The sequence below is a fragment of the Coregonus clupeaformis genome, chromosome 27 (genome assembly GCF_020615455.1).
Source record: "Coregonus clupeaformis isolate EN_2021a chromosome 27, ASM2061545v1, whole genome shotgun sequence".
NCBI classification, from domain to species: domain Eukaryota; kingdom Metazoa; phylum Chordata; class Actinopteri; order Salmoniformes; family Salmonidae; genus Coregonus; species Coregonus clupeaformis.
Window position 1 is genome coordinate 36,381,461 of NC_059218.1, and position 19,712 is coordinate 36,401,172.

Here is a 19,712-nt window from a genome sequence, read left to right on the forward strand (position 1 = left end):
CAAATTAATTGAAAAACAAGCAATCTAATTTTTAAAACAACAACAATATTTCTAAATAGGATGGAGTCAGAAGCAAGATTTCAATAATCTAATTTCTCTCGTTCCATGGCATTTTGTGCACTCGTAAGCCTAAATGTCTTTATGCAAAACATTTACACTAATATACAAAATTCTAGGCTCCTGTCAATTATATTGTTGCATATGTCCGAGACACATTGTCAAAACAATCTGCCATTAATATGGCATTATAGGAGGACTGAATAGTTTGGAGGAGCGGGTCTTTGGTAATCGGACGAGGGGCGCTCTTTGAAAATGGGGATGGATAGCCTACTTGAACAATCAAAATTAAGTATGCAGGTATGTGAATTGTGAATCATAAAAAAGCATGATTGCAAAAAAACTCAAATATTTCAAGGCACTCTCAGCAGACCATTTAAAACCGCTTAATTCATAGGCTACTTGGCTAATGTATGGCCAGGATAAAAAAATATGTACCTATGCGAAGCTGCTAAACCAGCCTTGATTAATTAAGGGGACGGTACGCTATGCTTGGTTTTTAATCAAATTAAATGAAATGGGGGGAAACCAATAGTTTTTTATGTTTCTTAATACGAGATCAACTGGCACAAATGGCAAATCTCTCCTTCCATGGGCACTGTGCTTCATTGCTGGATAGGCTGCGCTTCTGCTCTCATAATCCATGCCATTATCAACTGCTTTACATGTAGACCTGCTTTTTGGTGGGACTGCTTATTTGTAAAATCATATTCATTATCTCCAGCACCACAACAGTGTCTTCATATACATTGAGTACAAAATCTTGTATACTCCATGCCCGTTGAATTTAGGCTGTTTTGAGGGCAAAAGGGGGGGTGCAACTCAATATTAGGAAGGTGAAAACAGCAATAAAGGATGCGGTTAAAAAACTGTGAGGCGTACCTTTATAATTTCTTCTCAGAACAGGCCGTGGGTGTAAGATTATCTGAAAATCTTGAGAGTTTGAAAGTAAGTAGAGTTTTTCACACATTTGGGTCGCAACCACATACTACCCCACACCCGTATTGATAGGATTTATGTTTCCATGACAAAATATTTAAGTGACATCACAGCATTGAGCAGTTATAGAGGTTTTCTGAGTGGCTCAGCTCTCCAATCTTATAGAAGACCTCAGCAACGAACATCAGAGTGAACGAATCTGCTGAGCGAGACGCAGTCAGGGATAAAGCATTTTGATGGGCATGGATATCGTGGATATTGTGGAAATGGTGGAGGTCATGGGCATTGCCCTGGGAGTCATAGGATTAATACTTACCATCGTGATCTGTGCACTCCCCACCTGGATAGAGACAACCTTCATAGCAGCTAACGTTACCACCACAGAGGTGTACTTGCGCGGCCTGTGGATGAGTTGTGTGACCCAAAGCACGGGATTGACACAGTGTAATGTGCACAACTTAAGGGGGAACAGGCCCCCCAGTATGGAGTATGCCGGAGCCATGATCATCACTTCCATCATCCTGGGGGTTCTGGGGGTCACGGTCTCCATGGTTGGAGCCAAGTGCACCAACTGCATCAAAGAACAAACGTCTCAGGCCAAGTTGATAATTATCTCTGGAATACTTTTCTTGCTGGCCGGAATTCTCATCCTCATCCCTGTTTCCATGGTAGCCAGATTAATCAACAGTGACTACTTCAAGTGGATCGGAGGGAAGAATGAGCTGGGGGGCCTCGCTGTACTTCGGCTGGGGCGCCGCCATGCTCCTGATTGGAGGTTTCATACTGTGCATCACTGTGGGAGTCTTTGGATGGATGATGGGAATCTGTGGATGGGTAGTCTCCCTAGTGCCCTGTTATATGACTATATTGGGCCCATATTGGGACATACGGATGGATATGCTGAAGATCACCTCCATCTCCACCATCCTGGGAGCTCTAGGAGTGATGGGGTCCATCTTTGGGACCAAGTGCTGTAACTGCATCAAGAGTAACAGGACCAGGGTCAAGGCCAGGTTCATCGTTGGAATATTCTTCATCCTGGCTGGTACACTGCAACTCACCACTGTCTTCTTGGTCTATTTCTTGACACAGAATATTTCAAAATACCGGTGGGAGGTTTTGTTCTTTTTTGCTGAATTCTGTAGATGGTCCCCCTCCATGCTCCTGATAGGAGGGACCATACTCTGCTGCAGCACCTTGAAGAGGAAGAACCCAGACTCAACAACGACTACATCAGCCTCCCACTAATGTCTCTGTCAAGAAGCTGTACTTTCTTGTTATAAAAACCATAGGGGATCCAAGAATTGTGATTCTATATGTAATTATATGATGAAAAATGGCCTCTATTCTATCTGTTCAATGTTAGAATATCAGAAGGGACTAGATAGGTGTGAAAGCAACATAGTTATTATTCCACCTTCTCTTAAACAGGTCAAAAGGGAGTTTATGACATATTGTGTTCAAACATTCAGTTAATTTAGACTGTGAGAAGTTGTTCCTTAGGAGACTACAATGAAGGGAAGTATTCTCACTGTTACCTCTCTGATTTCCGATGCCCATATAGATACTTCTCTTGATGTTTCTTTAAAATGGGATGAATGTAAGTGGAGAAAGAGTTGAATCAGAAGTTGATTGTTTAACTCTGTTAAAGATGTTCAAATAAAAAACTTATCTGACTGCAAAGCGTTTCCTGGTTGTTGCCGTGCATTTCCTGTTTATGTTCACCACGTTAACCACAAGCTACAGTCAGTGACTGGGACCTTCTGACTGAAACATATATCCTAGTGTAGAATTATATCAAGCCATGTCCATGAAACTGTTATCATTAATCTATTTAGTCTATTGTATAGTTCATTTCAGTCCATCAATCCAACCTTACGATTATGTATTTCACACTCAAGGGTTTTTCAGCATGTAGTTTCAATCTAACTCTGAATATCACCAGTATCTCCCTCAAGCAGGTCTGAACCACATACTGCCCAACATCTGAATGAATAGGTTGTTTTCATGACAATATATTTAAGTGACATCCTAGCATCACGTAGATGTAGTGGCCTTGTGACTAACCCAGATCTCCAGTTACAGTAGAATCAGAAGGTGAGAACATGTGGAAGATAATGTTATGTTGTTAAAGAACTTTGTTGGTAAATCCTGGGGGTTTTGGGGGTCAAGGTCTACGTGATCGGAACCAAGTGCACCAACTGCATCAAAGAATAAACTTCTCAGGCCAAGTTGATAATCATCTCTGGAAAACTTTTCATCCTGGCCGGAATTTTCATTCTCATCCCTGTTTCCATGGTAGCCATTTCAATCATCAGTGATTCCTCCACTAGGATTGGAGGAAAGACTGAGCTGGAGGCCTTGCTGTACTTCGGCTGGGGGCGGCCGCCCTGCTCTCTTCTCTCTCTCTCTCTGTCTCTTTGTTGAGTCACATCCTTGTTCTTGAAAGCAATATGATGATTGATACTGGCTACACTTAAAATGTTAGTCTTCAATGCAGACTTTGATCAGTTGAATCAGGTGTGTTACTGCCTGGCTGGAACAACTGGCACTTTCAGGGACTGATATTGTTCTTTGAATCAGTAACCCTTACTATAAATGGCCACATAAAATATATTGCCATGTGTTGAATCAGTGATGCACAGAATCGATTCACAGTTACCACTTCCTTTTAAAACCACTTGAGAGGGAGATGTAAGCATGCTGTCTAAGGGCTGGGGTTGAAGAGGAATGTTTCTATAGGTGGTGGAAATACCACCAAATTAAACAACTTTTCCATTATTATTTACAATAAAATGCAACTCTTATTAAATTGCAACTCTTGTGCTGTCTCTTGACTTCATTTGGTGGAACCTCGTTCTTCTTCCTACCCCGTGGTCTGAGTTGATAACCAGAAGTTAGTGTGTCAAAAGTACGATTCCATCATCGCCAATGTAAGCTAGGGTGGACTTAGCGATTTGGGAGCCCATATCAAAATGCCTTTGAGGGGACCCCCTACCCACCAAAATGGACATTTCCCCTATAAATGAACCGCTAAAATTATTAAAGTGCGTTAATTTCTTATTTATTTCAGGCAATTATGAAATGTAAACACCCTATAAAGCTGTGGCTAACACATTTGGGTAAAAACAACTGTCAGAATCAGTCGGTAAGGGACCCATGACAGCTGTGTGCAAGTTACTTGCTGTTTTCACACCCATCACTTCCTCTCTGTTTCTGTCCTGCCAACCCTAGGCCAAGTTTTCACCTGACATCTCTTATCGAACGCAGACATCAGCCTGACCTATTTACCATAAACGCTGTCACGGTCGTCTAAGGAGGAGCACCAAAGCGCAGCGTTGAGGGTGAACACATTTATTAATAATAATAATGATCAACCGATCAAAACAACAGACGACAACGTGATGTCTAAGGTTTACACAAACCAAATAAGAACAAAAACCCACAACCACAAAGGGAAAGACACAGTTTAAATATGGCTCCCAATCAGAGACACCCAGCACCAGCTGACACTCGTTGCCTCTGATTGGGAGTCACTCAGGCCAATATAGAAATACAAACATAGAATGAACACACCCTGGCTCAACATCATGAGTCCCGGAGCCAGGGTGTGACAAACGCTCAACTTCACGTCTGCTTCATTAATTTCTCACTATGGTTTCCTGTAAAAGGGCAAAAGAAATTGGTCTATCTTTTCATATCAACTGATTTAGATTTAAACCTAACTGTGTTTTCCCCATTTGGTCACAGCTGCAGACGTAATTATGACTTCTTCCTAATATTTGATAGTAATTCTGAAGTTGAGTTGATATCACCAGGCTCCCCATTTCTACCTAGTTCCTTATTGTTGTCTGTGTCTGAGTAGTGAGGAACTACAAGGACATAGTTTTGATCTGGTTCTGTTCGTAAAGTCATTTTCAGTAGAAATGAAAAAGTCAGGGATGAACGGCATACAGTGTTGTATTTTTGTTTACAGCTCCTTTATTGCTGTAGGGTCACCCAGGGATCTTATGAAATATATTGTGTTGGTGTGTGTTGGGTCTCATATTCCTCAGCACGATCCAAGGGGTTTAAGGAAATGTATTTGGCTATACACTGACTCTTTGTTTTGATCTGCCCTTTACAGATCTCCCCATAGAGTGTCAACAACTGTTCTATTTCTACTGACCTTCTGTGTATAGTGGGGAAAAAAGTATTTAGTCAGCCACCAATTGTGCAAGTTCTCCCACTTAAAAAGATAAGAGAGGCCTGTAATTTTCATCATAGGTACACGTAAACTATGACAGACAAATTGAGAGAAAACAAATCCAGAAAATCACATTGCAGGATTTTTAATGAATTTATTTGCAAATTATGGTGGAAAATAAGTATTTGGTCACCTACAAACAAGCAAGATTTCTGGCTCTCACAGACCTGTAACTTGTTCTTTAAGAGGCTCCTCTGTCCTCCACTCATTACCTGTATTAATGGCACCTGTTTGAACTTGTTATCAGTATAAAAGTCACCTTACCTCAAACAGTCACACTCCAAACTCCACTATGGCCAAGACCAAAGAGCTGTCAAAGGACACCAGAAACAAAATTGTAGACCTGCACCAGGCTGGGAAGACTGAATCTGCAATAGGTAAGCAGCTTGATTTGAAGAAATCAACTGTGGGAGCAATTGTTAGGAAATGGAAGACATACAAGACCACTGATAATCTCCCTCGATCTGGGGCTCTACGCAAGATCTCACCCAGTGGGGTCAAAACGATCACAAGAACGGTGAGCAAAAATCCCAGCACCACACGGGGGGACCTAGTGAATGACCTGCAGAGAGCTGGGACCAAAGTAACAAAGCCTACCATCAGTAACACACTACGCCGCCAGGGACTCAAATCCGGCAGTGCCAGACGTGTCCCCCTGCTTAAGCCAGTACATGTCCAGGCCCGTCTGAAGTTTGCTAGAGTGCATTTGGATGATCCAGAAGAGGATTGGGAGAATGTCATATGGTCAGATGAAAGTCTGTGTTGCCCAGCGACAGCCCCAAAACATCACTGCTCTAGAGGAGATCTGTATGGAGGAATGGGCCAAAATTCCAGCAAGAGTGTGTGAAAACCTTGTGAAGACTTACAGAAAACGTTTGACCTGTGTCATTGCCAACAAAGGGTATATAACAAAGTATTGAGAAACTTTTGTTATTGACCAAATACTTATTTTCCACCATAACTTGCAAATAAATTCATAAAAAATCCTACAATGTGACTTTCTGGAATTTCTTTTCTCATTTTGTCTGTCATAGTTGACGTGTACCTATGATGAAAATTACAGGCCTCTCTCATCTTTTTAAGTGGGAGAACTTGCACAATTGGTGGCTGACTAAATACTTTTTTCCCCCACTGTATGTAGACAGACAGGCAGGCAGACAGACAGACAGACAAAGAAAGGCAGTGTATAGCCAATATACATGTATGTCCCTGAACTCAGCCAATCCTTTATGAAGAATATGAACTCGTCTACTTGATGCTGCTTTGATTTGAGTCATTACTTTGTGTTCCTGTGAACACCTGTCCTTGAGTGCGCCACAAATGGAACCCTATTCCCTACATAGTAAACTACTTTTGACTAGAGCCCTATGTTTGGGTCCTTCACCTTGTCCTTTATCCCTGAGTGAAGGGTCATTCATCCTTAAGGGAAGGGTCCTATATCCCAGAGGGAAAAGTGTTTTATCCCTGAGGAAAGGTCCTATATCCCAGAGGGAAGAGTGTTTTATCCCTGAGGAAAGGGTCCTTTATTTATCCCTGGGGGAAGGGTCATTTATCTCTGAGGGAAGAGTACTTTATCCCTGAGGGAAGAGTCCTTTATCCCAGAGGGAAGGGTCCTTTATCCCAGAGGGAAGAGTGTTTTATCAATGAGGGAAGGGTCCTTTATCTCTCCTTGAGTGAAGGGTCCTTTATTTATTCCTGGGGGAAGGGTCCTTTATCTCTGAGGGAAGGGTACATTATCCCTGAGGGAAGGGTGTTTCATCTCTGAGGGTAGAGTTCTTCATCCTTGACGGAAGTGTCCTTTATCCCTGAGGGAAGAGTGTTTTATCCCTGAGAGAAGTGACCTTTATCTCTGAGGGAACGGTCTTTTAATTATCCCTGAGGGAAGGGTTCTTTCTCCCTGAGTGAAGGGTATTGTCACGCCCTGGCTCTGGGGACTCTTAAATGTTGAGCCAGGGTGTGGATTTTCATTGTTTAGTTTTCTATGTTTTTCGTTCTAGATCGTGTATATCTATGTTGGCCAGGTTGGTTCCCAATCAGAGACAGCTGTAGCTCGTTGTCTCTGATTGGGGCCAATCCTTAGGCAGCCTTTTTGCATTTTAGTTTTGTGGGATCTTGTTCTGTTTGGTTTGTTGTATGACCTAGGACTTCACGTATCGTTTTGTTGTTTTGGTTCGTGTTGTGTACACTAAATAAAGTATGTACGCCTATCACGCTGCGCCTTGGTCCGCTTCTCATAACGATCGTGACAGGTATTTTAATTATCCCTGAGGGAAGGGTTGTTTATCCCAGAGGAAAGAGTCCTTTATCTCTGAGGGAAGGGTACTTTATCCTTATTTATACTATAAGAGGATATGAAACCCAGACTTTGTCTGTCTTGTTAGACCAATATACACTGCATTCGGAAGGTATTCAGACACCTTGAACTTTTAAACATTTTGTTACGTTACAGCCTTATTTTATAATGTATTAAATCGTTTTTTCCCCTCATCAATATACACACAATACATCATAATGACAAAGCAAAAACACTACACTACAACTATGAAACTACAAGCTTGGCACACCTGTATTTGGGGAGTTTTTCCCATTTTCCTCTGCAGATCCTCTCAAGCTCTGTAAGGTTGGATGGGGAGCGTCGCTACACAACTATTCTCAGGTCTCTCCAGAGATGTTAGACCGGGTTCACATTTACATTTACATTTTAGTCATTTAGCAGACGCTCTTGTCCAGAGCGACTTACAGGAGCAATTAGGGTTAAGTGCCTTGCTCAAGGGCACATTTACATCATTTAGCAGACGCTCTTATCCAGAGCGACTTACAAATTGGTGCATTCACCCTATAGCCAGTGGGATAACCACTTTCCAATTATTATTATTATTATTTAATTTTTTTATTTTTTTGGGGGGGGTAGAAGGATTACTTTATCCTATCCCAGGTATTCCTTAAAGAGGTGGGGTTTCAAATGTCTCCGGAAGGTGGTGAGTGACTCCGCTGTCCTGGCGTCGTGAGGGAGCCTGTTCCACCATTGGGGTGCCAGAGCAGCGAACAGTTTTGACTGGGCTGAGCGGGAACTATGCTTCCGCAGAGGAAGGGGAGCCAGCAGGCCAGAGGTGGATGAACGCAATGCCCTCGTTTGGGTGTAGGGACTGATCAGAGCCTGAAGGTACGGAGGTGCCGTTCCCCTCACTGCTCCATAGGCAAGCACCATGGTCTTGTAACGGATGCGATTTTCAACTGGAAGCCAGTGGAGTGTGCGGAGGAGCTGGGTGACGTGAGAGAACTTGGGAAGGTTGAACACCAGACGGGCTGCGGCATTCTGGATGAGGTGTAGGGGTTTAATGGCACAGGCAGGGAGCCCAGCCAACAGCGAGTTGCAGTAATCCAGACGGGAGAACCCAGAGCCTGGGTTCAAGTCCAGGCTCTGGCTGTGCCACTCAGGAACATTCATAGACTTGTCCTGAAGCCACTCCTGCGTTGTCTTGGCTGTGTGCTTAGGGTCGTTGTTCTGTTGGAAGGTGAACCTTCGCCCCAGTCTGGGGTCCTGAGCGCTCTGGAGCAGGTTTTAATCAAGGATCTCTCTGTACTTTGCTCCATTCATTTTTCCCTCGATCCCGACTAGTCTCCCAGTCCCTGCCGCTGAAAAACATGTTGCCACCACCATGCTTCATTCAGGCCCAAGAGTTAAATCTTGGATTAATCAGACCAGAGAATCTTGTTTCTCCTGGTCTGAGAGTCTTTAGGTGCCTTTTTTGGAAAACTCCAAGCGGGCTGTCATATGCCTTTTGCTGAGGAGTGGCTTCCGTCTGGCCACTCTACCTTAAAGGCCTGATTGGTGGAGTGGTGCAGAGATGGTTGCCCTTCTGGAAGGTTCTCCCATCTCCACAGAGGAACTGTGGAGCTCTGTCAAAGTGACAATCGAGATCTTGGTCACCTCCCTGACCAAGGCCCTTCTCCCCTATTTGCTCAGTTTGGCAGGGCAGCCAGCTCTAGGAAGAGTCTTGGTGGTTCCAAACTTCTTCCATTTAACAATGATGGAGGCCACTGTGTTCTTGGGGACCTTCAATGCTGCAGACATTTTTTGGTACCCTTCCCAAGATCTGTGCCTCGACACAATCCTATCTCTGAGTTCTAAGGACAATTCCTTCGACCTCATGGCTTGTGTTTTGCTCTGACATGCACTGTCAGCTGTGGGACCTTATATAGACAGGTGTGTGCCTTTCCAAATCATGTTGAATCAATAGAATTTACCACAGGTGGACTCCAATCAAGTTGTAGAAACATCTCAAGGATGATCAATGGAAACAAGATGCACCCGAGCTCAATTTGGAGTCTTGTAGCAAAGGGTCTGAATACTTATGTAAACAAGGTATGTTTTTTTTTTATTTATTTTTTTACAAATTTGGTAAAATCTCAAAATAATTGTTTTTTCTTAGTCATTATGGGGTATTGTGTGTAGATTGATGAGGGAAAAAAACAATTTAATCAATTTTAGAACAAGTAGGTAATGTAACAAAATGTGGAAAAAGTCAAGGGGTCTGAATACTTTCTGAATGCACTGTAAATGGCCAAGTGGGTAACAGCAAGGCCATGGTCTTTAGTGATGTCTCAGCACTGACTGACTGACCGACTGACCATTAGCTGTCTGTCAACGACACTGGGATTTACACAGAACAACATGAACTGCTTTAGTGCCACTGCACCAGTTGTATAACGCTCATAAACACTTAGCCCACCTACCTGTCTCGTTCTGACCTGTGTTCAATACTCACCTACCTGTCTCTTTCTTACCTGTGTTCAATACTCACCTACCTGTCTCTATCTTACCTGTGTTCAATACTCACCTACCTGTCTCTTTCTGACCTGTGTTCAATACTCACCTACCTGTCTCTTTCTGACATGTGTTCAATACTCACCTACCTGTCTCTATCTGACCTGTGTTCAACACTCACTTACCTTTCTCTATCTTACCTGTGTTCAATACTCACCTGTCTTTCTCTATTTTACCTCTGTTCAATACTCACCTACCTGTCTCTATCTTACCTGTGTTCAACACTCACCTACCTGCCTCTTTCTTACCTGTGTTCAGTACTCACCTACCTGTCTCTCTCTTCCCTGTGTTCAATACTCACCTACCTGTCTATATCTTACCTGTGTTCAACACTCACCTACCTGCCTCTTTCTGACCTGTGTTCAATACTCACCTACCTGTCTCTATCTTACCTGTGTTCAATACTCACCTACCTGTCTCTATCTTACCTGTGTTCAATACTCACCTACCTGTCTCTATCTTACCTGTGTTCAATACTCACCTACCTGTCTCTATCTTACCTGTGTTCAATACTCACCTACCTGTCTCTTTCTGACCTGTGTGCAACAATAATGGTGTTCATAAACTCCTGTGAGATTTATAGAGACATAAACACCGAGGAGAAAAAGCCCATCCAACGCTAAGTGATGTCACTGTTCTAGAACCACCCAGAGCTGTAGTATGCATACCAAGTAGATATCTGGTAGTTCAGAGGGTCACTCTTCTAGAACCACCCAGAGCTGTAGTATATTTGTTTTACTCTCCTTGTTGGGATCAAACAATTGATTTCCTGTTCAAAATCCTTTTTTCCCTAAACCCTAACACTTAACCTAACCCTAACCTTAACTCCCCCACCAACTTCCCACTTGCTGACTGCTAGCTCTAAGTGCACTCCACTGGACAACACTCTGTCTGTCTTCCATGCCTGGTATTACAACAGACTGGACATGTGTGGTCTATAGAGTGGATCTGAGATACAGTTTCTGGCCATTCATAATTTAATAGTTTGTATTTCATTCATCCTCTCAAAGTCCCCCGTGCGTTTTTCCAGATTGCCAATAGGCTCCTGCTGAAAATTCTGCCTTCATAAGGAAAAACATGAAGACTGATTGGGTTATGGTGGTTGGCTTGAAAAAAATACAGACACCCGATTGGTTGATGCTTGGCAGTGAGTTCTTTGTATAAGATCAAGGCTGGAAAATAGGACCCCCCCTTCTGCTTAAGTTACCTCCCGTTCACAGATCTGATAGGAATGGATAGGTGAATGCAATATGGCAGAATCGAGGGGGGGTTGTCCATCAATCACACTCTAGGCACATCATGTGAGTCTCTCTCTCTCTCTCCCCCTCTCTCTCTCTCTCTCTCTCTCTCTCTGTCTCTCTCTCTCTCTCTCTCCCCCCCTCTCTCTCTCTCTCTCTCTCTCTCTCTCTCTCTCTCTCTCTCTCTCTCTCTCTCTCTGTCTCTCTCTCTGTCTCTCTCTCTTTCTCTCTCTCTCGCTCTCTTGCTCTCTCGCTCTCTCTCTCTCTCTGACCTAATATCTTTAAACCAACCCCTGCAGTGGTTTCATTCACCAGTCAGGTGTCTAGAGTCCTGGCACGCCAGGCTGTGAAGCAACCCCTAACATCAGACATGCATGTGGTAGTATATGACTAAGTAAGTACTGGTGCTGTTTGAATCATTTCATCTGGGCAGTTTATAAATGTGAATAAATGTATAAACCCAAACACCTGTAGGCCAAGGACCAGGTCAGACTGGTTCAGCTGTACACAGGTGTTGTATCTCCCATTGAAGTACGAAGGCAGCATGCAGCGCTCCATACTCCATTACTTTAAAATCACTATCTAATTGCTGTTATGTTTTATATCTGTTGCCTTCGTACTTCAATGAAACTAGTTTATAAAATTGAACCTGCAACATGATTCAGTGTTTTTTAAAACATTCCTATTTGTAGTTTAAGAACATATAACAAAGCTACTTGTCCATGGCTGCAGACATGTCAGGCATTTCTATTAACCCTTTCATGTCAACAGTGAACCGTTCTTTCTTTCTTTACATATCCTAGGGCTGGTATTCTGGTATTCTGTTGTGTTGATTTCTATGTTTTGCCTGAGTGACTCCCAATCAGAGGCAACGAGTGTCAGCTGTTGGCTGGTTGTCTCTGATTGGGAGCCATATTTAAACTCTACGTTTTTCCCTTTGGGTTTGTGGGTTTTTGTTCCGTGTTCGGTCATTGATACTGTGGACGTCACGAGTCGTTTCTTGTTTTGTATTCATGTTTAAACTTTAACTAATTAAAGTATGTTTGTTCATCACGCTGCGCCTTGGTCTACTCCTTACCTCGATCGTGACAAATATTTCTAAATAGGATGGGGTCAGAAGCAAGATTTCAATAATCTAATTTCTCTCGTTCCCTGGCATTGTGTGCACTCGTAAGCCTAAATGTCTTTATGCAAAACATTTACACTAATATACAAAACACTAGGCTCCTGTCAATTATATTGTTGTCTATGTGCAAGACACATTGTCAAAACAATCTGCCATTAATATGACATTATAGGAGGACTGAATAGTTTGGAGGAGCGGGTCTTTGGTAATCGGACGAGGGGCGCTCTTTGAAAATGGGGATGGATAGCCTACTTGAACAATCAAAATTAAGTATGCGGGTATGTGAATTGTGAATCATAAAAAAGCATGAGGGCAAAAAAACTCAAATATTTCAAGGCACTCTCAGCAGACCATTTAAAACCCCTTCATTCATAGGCTACTTGGATAATGTATGGCCAGGATAAAAATATGTACCTATGCGAAGTGCTAAACCAGCCTTGATTAATTAAGGGGAAGGTAGGCTATGCTTGGTTTTTAATCAAATTAAATTAAATGGGGGGAAACCAATCGTTTTTTATGTTTCTTAATACGAGATCAACTGGCACAAATGGCAAATCTCTCCTTCCATGGGCGCTGTGCTTCATTGCTGGATAGGCTGCGCTTCCGCTCTCATAATCCATGCCATTATCAACTGCTTTACAGTAGCCATTGCTAGCTAGCCAACACGACCAGCTAACTGTACTGTAGCAGCTAATTACAATATATTTGTGCTAGCTAGCCAACGTTTAATTTTTGCTGCGTTATGAAAGGAACTAGACACAGACACGAATTACCTGTTTAGTGTGTTAACACACTATTGGTAGTTTGTTGTAACCAAGTATTGGTGCTAAACTGTGTGTTATTGGATGCTAGCATGCTAGTTAGCTATGGTGTCATATTTAGCTAGCTGAATAAAGTAAGTTGAGTCTATTCCTTGAAACATTGAACCGCTGTAGTTCACAACAATTCTAATTTCTAAAGTGGAAGTTGGGAGAGTTTTTTATTCGGGTGGTTCAGTGAAACAATTATAGTTTCTGAGTTGGAAGTTTTGGTGAGGGAGGCCCTACTCTCTCCTTTCCCTGATGTTTAGTTCATTTCATTCCGATCTCCTCTGCATTATTGTAGCCATTTGCTACAGCCTGTCAACTATGCCTCTGCCTATCCCTGTTCTCTCCTCTCCGCACAGGCTACACAAACGCCTCACACCGCGTGGCTGCTGCCTCTCTAACCTGGTGGTCCCTGCATGCACCCCACACCTGGAGTTCCAGGTCTCAGGCAGCCTCTGGAACTGCCGTTCTGCTGCCAACAAAGCTGACTTCATCCCAGCCTATGCTAACCTCCATTCCCTTGACTTCCTGGCGCTGACGGAAACATGGATTACCACAGAAAACACTGCTACTCCTACTGCTCTCTCTTCGTCTGACCATGTGTTCTCGCATACCCCGAGAGCATCTGGTCAGAGGGGTGGTGGCACAGGAATCCTCATCTCTCCCAAGTGGACATTCTGAATTTTTCCCCTAGACCATCTGTTTATCTCCTCATTTGAATTCCATGCTGTCACAGTCACTAGCCCATTTAAGCTTAATATCCTTGTCATCTATCGCCCTCCAGGTTCCCTTGGAGAGTTCATCAATGAGCTTGACGCCTTGATAAGCTCCTTTCCTGAGGATGGCTCACCCCTCACAGTTTTGGGGGATTTCAACCTCCCTACGTCTACATTTGACTCATTTCTCTCTGCCTCCTTCTTTCCACTCCTCTCCTCTTTTGACCTCACCCTCTCACCGTCCCCCCCAACTCACAAGGCAGGCAATACGTTTGACCTCATCTTTACTAGATGCTGCTCTTCTACTAATCTCACTGCAACTCCCCTCCATGTCTCCGACCACTACTTTGTTTCCTTTTCTCTCTCGCTCTCCTCCAACACTACTCACTCTGCCCCTACACAGATGGTAATGCACCGCCGCAACCTTCGCTCTCTCTCTCCCACTACTCTCTCCTCTTCCATCCTATCATCTCTTCCCTCTGCTCAATCGTTCTCCCTCCAATCTCCTGATTCTGCCTCCTCAACCCTCCTCTCCTCCCTTTCTGCATCCTTTGACTCTCTGTGTCCCCTATCCTCCCGGCCGGTTCGGTCCTCCCCTCCAGCTCCGTGGCTTGATGACTCATTGCGAGCTCACAGAACAGAGCTCCGGGCAGCGGAGCGGAAATGGAAGAAAACTAAACTCCCTGCCGACCTGGCATCTTTTCACTCCCTCCTCTCTACATTTTCTTCATCTGTTTCTGCTGCTAAGGCCACCTTCTACCACTCTAAATTCCAAGCATCTGCCTCTAACCCTAGGAAGCTCTTTGCCACATTCTCCTCCCTGCTGAATCCCCCCCCCCCCCTCCTCTCTCTCTGTGGATGACTTCGTCAACCACTTTGAGAAGAAGGTTGACGACATCCGATCCTCATTTGTTAAGTCTAATGACACTGCTGGTCCTACTCACATTGCCCTACCCTATGCTTTGACTTCTTTCTCCCCTCTCTCTCCAGATAAAATCCTGCGACTTGTGACTGCAGGCTGCCCAACAACCTGCCCGTTTGACCCCATCCCCTCCTCTCTTCTCCAGACCATCTCCGGTGACCTTCTCCCCTACCTCACCTTGCTGATCAACTCATCCTTGACCGCTGGCTATGTCCCTTCCGTCTTCAAGAGAGCGAGAGTTGCACCCCTTCTCAAAAAACCAACACTCGATCCCACTGATGTCAACAACTACAGACCAGTATCCCTTCTTTCTTTTCTGTCCAAAACTATTGAGCGTGCCGTCTTTAGCCAACTCTCTTGCTATCTCTCCCAGAATGACCTTCTTGATCCAAACCAGTCAGGTTTCAGGACTGGTCATTCAACTGAGACTGCTCTTCTCTGTGTCACGGAGGCTCTCCGCACTGCTAAAGCTAACTCTCTCTCCTCTGCTCTTGTCCTTCTAGACCTGTCTGCTGCCTTTGACACTGTGAACCATCAGATCCTCCTCTCCACCCTCTCCGAGCTGGGCATCTCCGTCGCGGCTCACTCCTGGATTGCGTCCTACCTGACCGGTCGCTCCTACCAAGTGGCGTGGCGAGAAGCTGTCTCCGCAACACGTGCTCTCACCACTGGTGTCCCCCAGGGCTCAGTTCTAGGCCCTCTCCTATTCTCCTTATACACCAAGTCACTTGGCTCTGTCATATCCTCACATGGCCTCTCCTATCATTGCTACGCTGACGATACACAACTAATCTTCTCCTTTCCCCCTTCTGATAACCAGGCGGTGAATCGCATCTCTCCATGTCTGGCAGACATATCAGTATGGATGACGGATCACCACCTCAAGCTGAACCCTGGCAAGACGGAGCTGCTCTTCCTCCCGGGGAAGGACTGCCCGTTCCATGATCTCGCCATCACGGTTGACAACTCCGTTGTGTCCTCCTCCCAGAGTGCGAAGAGCCTTGGCGTGACCCTGGACAACACCCTGTCGTTCTCCGCTAACATCAAAGGCGGTGACCCGATCCTGCAGGTTCATGCTCTACAACATTCGGAGAGTACGACCCTGCCTTACACAGGAAGCGGCACAGGTCCTAATCCAGGGACTTGTCATCTCCCGTCTGGATTACTGCAACTCGCTGTTGGCTGGGCTCCCTGCCTGTGCCATTAAACCCCTACAACTCATCCAGAATACCGCAGCCCGTCTGGTGTTCAACCTTCCCAAGTTCTCTCACGTCACCCCCCTCCTCCGCACACTCCACTGGCTTCAAGTTGAAGCTCGCATCCGTTACAAGACCATGGTGCTTGCCTATGGAGCAGTGAGGGGAACGGCACCTCCGTACCTTCAGGCTCTGATCAGTCCTTACACCAAAACGAGGGCATTGCGTTCATCCACCTCTGGCCTGCTGGCTCCCCTTCCTCTGCGGAAGCATAGCTCCCGCTCAGCCCAGTCAAAACTGTTCGCTGCTCTGGCACCCCAATGGTGGAACAAGCTCCCTCACGACGCCAGGACAGCGGAGTCACTCACCACCTTCCGGAGACATTTGAAACCCCACCTCTTTAAGGAATACCTGGGATAGGATAAAGTACTCCTTCTACCCCCCAAAAAAAAATTAATTTATAAATTAATTTAAAAAAAAACAATTGTAAAGTGGTTATCCCACTGGCTATAGGGTGAATGCACCAATTTGTAAGTCGCTCTGGATAAGAGCGTCTGCTAAATGACGTAAATGTGCCCTTGAGCAAGGCACTTAACCCTAATTGCTCCTGTAAGTCGCTCTGGATAAGAGCGTCTGCTAAATGACTAAAATGTAATACCTGCTTTTTGGTGGGACTTTACATTTCTTAAAAATTGACTGCTTATTTGTAAAATAATATTCATTATCTCCAGCACCACACCAGTGTCTTCATATACATTGAGTACAAAATCTTGTATACTCCATGCCCGTTGAATTTAGGCTGTTTTGAGGGCAAAAGGGGGGGTGCAACTCAATATTAGGAAGGTGAAAACAGCAATAAGGGATGCGGTTAAAAAACTGTGAGGCGTACCTTTATAATTTCTTCTCAGAACAGGCCGTGGGTGTAAGATTATCTGAAAATCTTGAGAGTTTGAAAATAAGTCGAGTTTTTCACACATTTGGGTCGCAACCACATACTACCCCACACCCGTATTGATAGGATTTATGTTTCCATGACAATATATTTAAGTGACATCACAGCATTGAGCAGTTATAGAGGTTTTCTGAGTGGCTCAGCTCTCCAATCTTATAGAATACCTCAGCAACGAACATCAGAGTGAACGAATCTGCTGAGCGAGACACAGTCAGTGATAAAGCATTTTGATGGGCATGGATATCGTGGATATTGTGGAAATGGTGGAGGTCATGGGCATTGCCCTGGGAGTCATAGGATTAATACTTACCATCGTGATCTGTGCACTCCCCACCTGGATAGAGACAACCTTCATAGCAGATAACTTTATCACCACAGAGGTGTACTTGCGCGGGCTGTGGATGAGTTGTGTGACCCAAAGCACGGGACAGACACAGTGTAATGTGCACAACTTAAGGGGGAACAGGCCCCCCAGTATGGAGTATGCCGGAGCCATGATCCTCACTGCCATCATCCTGGGAGTTCTGGGGGTCACGGTCTCCATGGTTGGAGCCAAGTGCACCAACTGCATCAAAGAACAAACGTCTCAGGCCAAGTTGATAATTATCTCTGGAATACTTTTCTTGCTGGCCGGAATTCTCATCCTCTTCCCTGTTTCCATGGTAGCCAGATCATTTAACAGTGACTACTCCATGTTGATCGGAGGGAAGGCTGAGCTGGGGGCCTCGCTGTACTTCGGCTGGGGGGCGGCCGCCCTTTTCCTGATTGGAGGTTTCATACTGTGCATCACTGTGGGAGTCTTTGGATGGATGATGGGAATCTGTGGATGGGTAGTCTCCCTAGTGCCCTGTTATATGACTATTTTCGGCCCATATTGGGAAATACCGATGGATATGCTGAAGATCACCTGCATCTCCACCATCCTGGGAGCTCTAGGAGTGATGGGGTCCATCTTTGGGACCAAGTGATGTAACTGCATCAAGAGTAACAGGACCAGGGTCAAGGCCAGGTTCATCGTTGGAATATTCTTCATCCTGTCTGGTACCCTGCAACTCACCACTGTCTTCTTGGTCTATTACTTGACACAGAATATTCCAAAATACCGGTGGGAGGTTTTGTTCTTTTTTGCTGAATTCTGTAGATGGTCCGCCTCCATGCTCCTGATAGGAGGGACCATACTCTGCTGCAGCACCTTGAAGAGGAAGAACCCAGACTCAACAACGACTACATCAGCCTCCCACTAATGTCTCTGTCCAGAAGCTGTACTTTCTTGTTATAAAAACCATAGGGATCCAAGAATTGTGATTCTATATGTAATTCTATGATGAAAAATGGCCTCTATCCTATCTGTTCAATGTTAGAATATCAGAAGGGACTAGATAGGTGTGAAAGAAACATCGTTATTGTTCCACCTTCTCTTTAACAGGTCAAAGGGGAGTTTATGACATATTGTGTTCAAACATTCAGTTAATTTAGACTGTGAGAAGTTGTTCCTGAGGAGACTACAATGAAGGGAAGTATTCTCACTGTTACCTCTCTGATTTCCAAATCCCGTATAGATACTTCTCTTTATGTTTCTTTAAAATGGGATGAATTTAAGTAGAGAAATAATTGAATCAGAAGTTGATTGTTTAACTTTGTTAAAGATGTTCAAATAAAAAAACGTATCTGACTGCAAAGCGTTTCCTGGTTGTTGCCGTGCATTTCCTGTTTATGTTCACCACGTTAACCACAAGCTACAGTCAGTGACTGGGACATTCTGACTGAAACATATATCATAGTGTAGAATTATATCAAGCCATGTCCATGAAGCTGTTATCATTAATCTATTTAGTCTATTGTATAGTTCATTTCAGTCCATCAATCCAACCTTACAATTATTTATTACACACTCAAGGGTTTTTCAGCATGTAGTTTCAATCTAACTCTGAATGTCACCAGTATCTCCCTCAAGCGGGTCTCAACCACATACTGCCCAACATCTGAATGAATAGGTTGTTTTCATGACAACATATTTAAGTGACATCCCAGCATCACGTAGATGTAGTGGCCTTGTGACTAACCCAGATCTCCAGTTACAGTGGAATCAGAAGGTGAGAACATGTAGAAGATAATGTTATGTTGTTCTAGAACTTTGTTGGTAAATCCTGGGGGTTTTGGGGGTCAAGGTCTACGTGGTCGGAACCAAGTGCACATACTGCATTAAATAATAAACTTCTTACGCCAAGTTGATAATCATCTCTGGAAAACTTTTCATCCTGGCCGGAATTTTCATCCTCATCCCTGTTTCCATGGTAGCCATTTCAATCATCAGTGATTCCTCCACTAGGATTGGAGGAAAGACTGAGCTGGGGGCCTTGCTGTACTTCGGCTGGGGGGCGGCCGCCCTTCTCCTGGGCATGGGCACAGGCAAGTGTTTTGGGTTACTTGGCTCAATTCAATAGGTGGTCTGCCTCCATGCTCCTGATAGGATGGAACACACTCTGCTGCTGCATCTTCAAGAGGAACCAGACAGACTCAACAACGACTCAATCAACCTCTTACTAACAGTTCTGTCTGCAAAAGGCCATAGAGGAGTTTATGTCATATTGTGGTTGGGACCATAGTCTAGTTGCTACTGCTTTAAGAGAGACATTCCCAACTTAACAACTCACTTAAATTCCATCACTGGTATCTCATCTGATCT

The 19,712-nt window shown here is 44.3% G+C and overlaps 1 protein-coding gene and 1 pseudogene across 1 annotated transcript; both read left to right on the plus strand.

The window, feature by feature from the left end:
• Positions 1-1,238: 1,238 nt before the first annotated feature.
• Positions 1,239-2,244, plus strand: LOC123481991 (annotated as a pseudogene).
• Positions 2,245-17,262: 15,018 nt separating this feature from the next.
• LOC121541340 (claudin-4-like) lies at positions 17,263-17,994 on the plus strand. The gene has a single exon (XM_041850318.1). The coding sequence runs from the start codon at positions 17,263-17,265 to the stop codon at positions 17,992-17,994; it is 732 nt and encodes a 243-aa protein (XP_041706252.1).
• Positions 17,995-19,712: the final 1,718 nt, after the last annotated feature.

Coding starts and splice junctions, on each gene's coding strand:
- LOC121541340 (XM_041850318.1), top strand. CDS start 17,263: ATGGATATCGTGGATATTGTGGAAATGGTGGAGGTCATGGGCATTGCC.